This window comes from Nicotiana attenuata, unplaced genomic scaffold (assembly GCF_001879085.1).
Source record: "Nicotiana attenuata strain UT unplaced genomic scaffold, NIATTr2, whole genome shotgun sequence".
Classification (NCBI taxonomy): domain Eukaryota; kingdom Viridiplantae; phylum Streptophyta; class Magnoliopsida; order Solanales; family Solanaceae; genus Nicotiana; species Nicotiana attenuata.
The window spans coordinates 193,627-199,626 of NW_017670693.1; the positions used below are offsets into that span (position 1 = coordinate 193,627).

Consider the following 6,000-nt stretch of genomic DNA (forward strand, 5'->3'; position numbering starts at 1 on the left):
CCCTCCAAGAGTTGATGCTGCCACTTTCACGGTGAAACACGGTTTAATTCTAATGCTCAAACCAGAGGGGTTTTTCAGAAATTCCACCGATGATGATCCGACACAACACCTCAGAACTTTCTTGATTGTGTGTGCGATACACAAGCAGAACAACGTTTCAAATGATGCCCTAAGACTGAGGGTGTTCAAGTATTCACTGGCTAGAGAGGCAAGGAAATGGATCCAAAATCTACCACCAAATTCCATTCATTCTTTGCCTGAACTTGTCCGAGCTATCCTAGCTAAATGGTTCCCGCAAAGCAAGAAGTCTGAGATCCGTATTAAAATTTTCTTTTTCAAGCAACTACCAGGAGAACACCTACATGAGGCATGGGATCGGTTCAAGCTATATTTAGTGAGGCCGCCGAATCATGGTTTTCTGGAATCTATCTTGTTGGAGAAATTTTACATGGGCTTGGATCCTATGAATCAATCTATAGCCAAAAATGCAGCTGATGGGTCTTTTATGGATAAAACATTTGTGAGGATCACACAAATCCTTGACAAAATGGCAAAACATAACCAAGCTTGGCACTCAGAGGACACCACGGGTGGGATTGCATATGGTACTCCTTCCTTGACCAACATGATTAAGGAGAACCAAGAAAGAGATCAAGTAATTGCCGGGCTTGCCACCAACGTCAATGTGTTGACGAAGATGTTTACTGAAAGCCAAACAAAAAAAGTGAATGTGGTGGAAGATGTTCAACCCACATCAAATGAGTATTATGAGGAAGCAAATTATGTCAACAACTCTCAAGGAGGTTATCAAAGGCAACCATACCAAGGTTTAGGACATCAAAACAATGGAGGCCTAACCCGCAAGGGCAAGGCAACCAACAGTGGCGAAATGACCAAGGTAGTTCAAATCAAGGGAATTAGAGTAACAACAACAACAACTTTTCAAATCGGAGTTCAAACCCCTATGTTCCACCAAAGGGGCAACATTCCAACTCTCCACATTGGAAGGAAGGTTCTTCAAGTGATTCCAAGTTGGAAAACATGCTTGAACGAGTATTGCAAAATCAAGAAAGATCTGACACTTTAATGAGGAATATGAGCGAGCTTGTCGGTTCTCATACCGCATCTATTCAAAAGTTGGAGATTCAAATGAGAGATCTCTCAAGAGAGCAAAATCAGAAGTGAAAGGGCACACTCTCAATTGACACAATTGCAAACCCAAAAGGTAGTGGGGGCAGTCCAACTTCTCATTGTATGGCAATCACAACTTGGAGTAGGACAATACTTCAAGGAGAGAATGAACAAGTGGTCGAAGTGGAAGATTCCGAACAAGAAGTTGAGGCACAAGTTGAGGTACCAGTTGTTGTTGAAGCTGAAAAAGTCCCAGAAGAGGTGAAAATTCAAGAAGTAAACCGGGAAGAGGTTAAGGAAAAGGTGAAAGAGACACCAAAAACTCTAGCACCAATTCCTAGACCTCCTCCCCCTTTTCCTTAAAGACTTGCTAGGAAGGTTGATAATAGCAAACTCGAGAAGTTCTATGATATTCTCAAGCAGTTATCGGTGAATATTCCATTTGTGGAAGTATTTCAAGAGATGCCTGGTTTTGCTAAATATTTGAAAGACTTGATCACCAAGAAGAAAACCACCAAGAATGAAGTGGTGAATGTGACTCACCGGGTTAGTTCCATTATTGCAACAACCACCGTTCAAAAGAAAGAAGACCCGGGAGCTTTTACCATTCCATGCACTATTGGGTTGCGCAATTTTGTAAGAGCTCTTTGTGATAATGGGGATAGCACCAATTTAATGCCTCTTGCTATTAACAAGCAAGCAGGGTTAGGTATGCTGAGGCCTACAAGTATGAGGTTGCAAATGGCCGATCGTTCAATAAAGAGACCGGTGGGGATTGTTGATGATGTTCTTGTGAAAGTGGGAAAGTTCCTCCTCCCGGCCGACTTTATGATCCTTGATTGTGCTGTTGACAAAGAAATCCCTATCATCTTGGGGAGACCATTTCTTGCTATCGGAAGAGCACTTATGGATTCGGAACGAAATGAGATCAAGTTCCGAGTTAATGACGAAGAGGTTACCTTTCAAGCGAGTAAGGGTATGAAGTTTCCACATGCATCCGNAGCCGCCACAACTTGAGCTCAAGCCATTTCCACCGCACTTGAGGTATAAATTTCTTGGCTCTAATGAAACTCTACCGGTAATCGTTTCTTCTTTGTTGAATGATGTGCAGGTAGAACAATTGTTAAATGTCTTGAGAGAGCACATGAAAGCCATTGGGTGGACAATAGTGGACATCCGAGAGATTCCTACCGGAATTTATGAGCACAAGATACAATTGGAGCAAGAGAGCAAACCAAGTGTGGAGCATCAAAGAAGTTTAAACCCTTCCATGAAAGAGGTGGTAAAGAAAGAAATCATTAAATGGTTAGATGCCGGGGTGGTCTACCCCATTGCTGATAGTTCTTGGGTGAGTCCGGTGCAATGTGTGCCAAAGAAAGGAGGCATGACCGTGATTCGAAATGACAAAAATGATCTCATCCCAACGAGAACAGTGACTGGGTGGAGAGTTTGCATGGATTACTGGAAGCTAAACAATGCTACTTGCAAAGACCATTTCCCTATGCCTTTTATTGATCAAATGCTTGATCGGCTAGCGGGAAGGTCATTCTATTGCTTCTTGGATGGATATTCCGGCTATAACCAAATCAACATCGCCTTGGAAGATCAAGAGAAGACAACATTCACATGCCCATATGGGACTTTTGCCTTTAGCCATATGCCATTTGGGCTATGCAACGCCCCGACTACTTTCCAACGGTGCATGATGTCAATCTTCTCGGACATGGTGGAAGATTTCTTAGAGGTGTTTATGGATGACTTCTCTGTAGTGGGTGATTCCTTTGAGCATTGTCTTGACAACCTTAGACAAGTGCTCAAAAGATGTGAAGAAACAAACCTTGTTCTAAACTGGGAGAAATGCCACTTCATGGTGGACGAGGACATTGTTTTGGGCCACAAATTTTCCAAACAAGGCATAGAGGTAGACCGGGCAAAGATCGAAATCATTTCCAAGCTTCCTCCACCCACTTCAGTAAAAGGTGTCCGAAGCTTTTTGGGGAACGCCGACTTCTATAGGTGTTTTATCAAGGACGTCTCAAAAATTGCAAATCCCATGTGCAAGTTCCTTGAAAAAGATGCAAAGTTTATATTTGATGAGAAGTGTCTCAAAGCTTTTGAGGAATTGAAAGAAAAGCTCACCACGACACCTATTATTGTCACACCCGATTGGTCCCTTCCATTTGAACTCATGTGTGACGCTAGTGGTGTAGCAATTGGATGGTGCTTGGTCAACGTCATAACAAAATCCTTCACCCTGTCTACTATGCAAGCAAGACACTCAATGGCGTTCAAATGAATTACACTGTGACTGAGCAAGAACTTCCTGCCATTGTCTATGCTTTTGAAAAATTTCGGGCCTATTTGTTGGGGTCCAAAGTTATAGTTTACACCAATCATGCTGCTCTTCGCTATCTTATGGCGAAGAAGGATGCCAAACCAAGATTGATTCGGTGGGTCCTTTTGTTGCAAGAGTTTGACTTTGAAGTCAAGTACCAGAAAGGGATAGAAAATCAAGTTGCGAATCACCTATCTAGGCTTGAAGAGGCAGGGAGACCAAAAGAAGACCTTTAAATCAATGATGCCTTTTCAGATGAGCACATATTGGCATTGTCTAACACATTCGCTCCTTGGTATGCCGACATCGCTAACTTTTTGGTTAGTGACCTTGTTCCCTATGGATTGGAAGCTTATTAAAAGAAAAAGTTCTTGCGGGAGTGTAGGTAATACTATTGGGAGGAACCTTTTTTTCCATATTAGTGCTGAAAACATCATTCGGCGGTGTGTTCCGAAAGATGAGGTAATGCCAATTCTCAAGTCATGCCATGACTCCCCGGTTGGGGGTCATCATGGAGGAAACCGGATGGCGGTTGAAAGTGCTTGAATGTGGCTACTATTGGCCATCGATCTACCAACACGCAAATCAAATGTTCAAGGCATGCAATCAATGTCAAAGACAAGGGTCAATATCTAAAAGACACGAGATTCCTATGAATTTTGTAATGGAAGTCGAGATCTTTGATGTGTGGGGGATAGACTTCATGGGCCCCTTCGTGAGCTCTTATGGCATGACATATATCTTGGTGGCTGTGGACTACGTCTCCAAATGGGTCGAGGCAATCGCCTTTCCCAACAATGAAGTAAGGAGTGTGACCGCATTCTTGAAGAAGAACATATTCACGCGGTTTGGTACCCCCAGGGCCATCCTTAGTGATGGTGGATCTCACTTTTTCAGCAAGGCTTTCATTGGGTTGCTCGAAAAGTATAGCGTAAAGCACAAGGTGGCCACACCTTATCATCCTCAGTTGAGTGGTCAAGTTGAAGTCTCCAATAGGGAGATCAAAAACATCCTATCAAAAACTATCAATGCAAATAGGACTGACTGGTCAAGGAAGCTAGATGATGCGTTGTGGGCATATCGCACAACATTTAAGACTCCTATTGGCACCTCACCGTACCAGTTGGTTTTTGGTAAGGCGTGTCACTTGCTAGTGGAGCTTGAACACAAAGCCATGTGGGCATTGAAAAATTTGAATCTCGATTGGGCCGAAGCTACTAACCTAAGAATGACACAACTCAATGAGAATGAAGAATTCCATCTTCATGCCTATGAGAGTGCAGCCATGTATAAGGAGAGAATGAAATTTGTTCATGACAAGAAGATTTTGAAGCGGGAATTCAGATCTAGAGACTTGGTCTTACTCTTCAACTCAAGACTCAAGTTATTTCCGGGCAAACTCAAATCCAAATGGTCTGGCCCGTTCAAAGTTGTGAGTGTGTCTCCCTATGGTGCTATTGAATTGGAGTCGGAGGATGGAACTCGAACTTTCAAAGTGAATGGTCAACGAGTCAAGCATTACCTCGGTACCATAGGAGAAAGGCATTTAATAGAACAATTTGCTCTAAAGGATAGTCCAACACCAGCACCCACCACTAAGTAGTCCAAACGAGGTCAACATCGTCGTGCCGCGACGTTAAATCAAGCGCTTCTTGGGAGGAAACCCATGTGTGGTAACAATCTTTTGTTAGTTTTATTTATTTATGTAGGTTTCGTTGTTATTGTTGAGCAGGTTGACATGTGTGTTAGAATGCAGGTAGTCCAAAATACCATGAACAGGGTGCACGTACTGAAGTAAATGAAGGAAAGAAGGGTCCGTGGTTTGCGGTAACTATGTGGTCGCATAATGACTTTGCGAACCGCATAGTGGTCGCAGACACAGTCAGAGAAATTGGCAAGATGGGTCTGCAAAAATGCGGTAAGGTTTCATATTTTGCGGCCCTCATAACAACTATGCAACCGCAGAAATCGTCGCAAAATAAAGTGGGCAACCCAGTCCTTAATCCATCGCATAACACATATGCGACCGCGTAATGTGTTATGCGATCCACTTGCCCACCGCAAAATGCCTAGGTATAATACCCTAAACCTTTCGCATACCTTCACTCTCACTCACACACGAATACGGTACAACACACACAAAAATAAAAAATACCAAAACAAAGAGAAACAAAAGAAAAAAGCCAAAAATATTCGTATCACACACAAAAGAGCGTAACAAGGATCAAAATTGCGGAAAGATTCACCTCGTTCTAAGAATCAATTTTTATCTTGCTCAAACATCTGGTATGCGATTCTATTCCCTTTTTCTTTTGGTTATGTTGCATAATATCAATTGCTTGAACTCCTTTCCTCCCCTTCCCTCTCAAACCTTTGCTGTGGGGACATGGGTGGGAAGTTCGTGGGTCAATTTTTTTTTCACATTTGAGTGATAGGCGTTCTTTGTGTGAGGGGTTTGACCCTTTTTAACTGAAGAAGACAATCTTTGCGGTTCGCATAATTGGTTTACGGTCTGCAAAGACGTCGCAATTGGA

The 6,000-nt window shown here is 42.7% G+C and overlaps 2 protein-coding genes across 2 annotated transcripts; both read left to right on the plus strand.

Moving 5' to 3' along the window:
- Positions 1-1,254: 1,254 nt before the first annotated feature.
- On the plus strand, positions 1,255-3,702 carry LOC109242368. The gene is made up of 6 exons (XM_019409228.1): positions 1,255-1,434; positions 1,555-1,677; positions 1,828-2,085; positions 2,243-2,571; positions 2,785-3,231; positions 3,342-3,702. Exons 1-6 carry the CDS (start codon positions 1,255-1,257, stop codon positions 3,700-3,702), a joined length of 1,698 nt encoding a protein of 565 aa, XP_019264773.1.
- Positions 3,703-4,130: 428 nt separating this feature from the next.
- LOC109242369 lies at positions 4,131-5,069 on the plus strand. Its single transcript, XM_019409229.1, has 2 exons — positions 4,131-4,451; positions 4,590-5,069. Exons 1-2 carry the CDS (start codon positions 4,131-4,133, stop codon positions 5,067-5,069), a joined length of 801 nt encoding a protein of 266 aa, XP_019264774.1.
- Positions 5,070-6,000: the final 931 nt, after the last annotated feature.

Coding starts and splice junctions, on each gene's coding strand:
- LOC109242369 (XM_019409229.1), top strand. CDS start 4,131: ATGGAAGTCGAGATCTTTGATGTGTGGGGGATAGACTTCATGGGCCCC. Junction 4,452..4,589: donor AGTTGAGTGGTCAAGTTGAA/GTCTCCAATAGG, acceptor TCACCGTACCAG/TTGGTTTTTGGTAAGGCGTG.
- LOC109242368 (XM_019409228.1), top strand. CDS start 1,255: ATGGCAATCACAACTTGGAGTAGGACAATACTTCAAGGAGAGAATGAA. Junction 2,572..2,784: donor CCAACGAGAACAGTGACTGG/GTGGAGAGTTTG, acceptor TTTTGCCTTTAG/CCATATGCCATTTGGGCTAT. Junction 3,232..3,341: donor AAGTTTATATTTGATGAGAA/GTGTCTCAAAGC, acceptor CTAGTGGTGTAG/CAATTGGATGGTGCTTGGTC.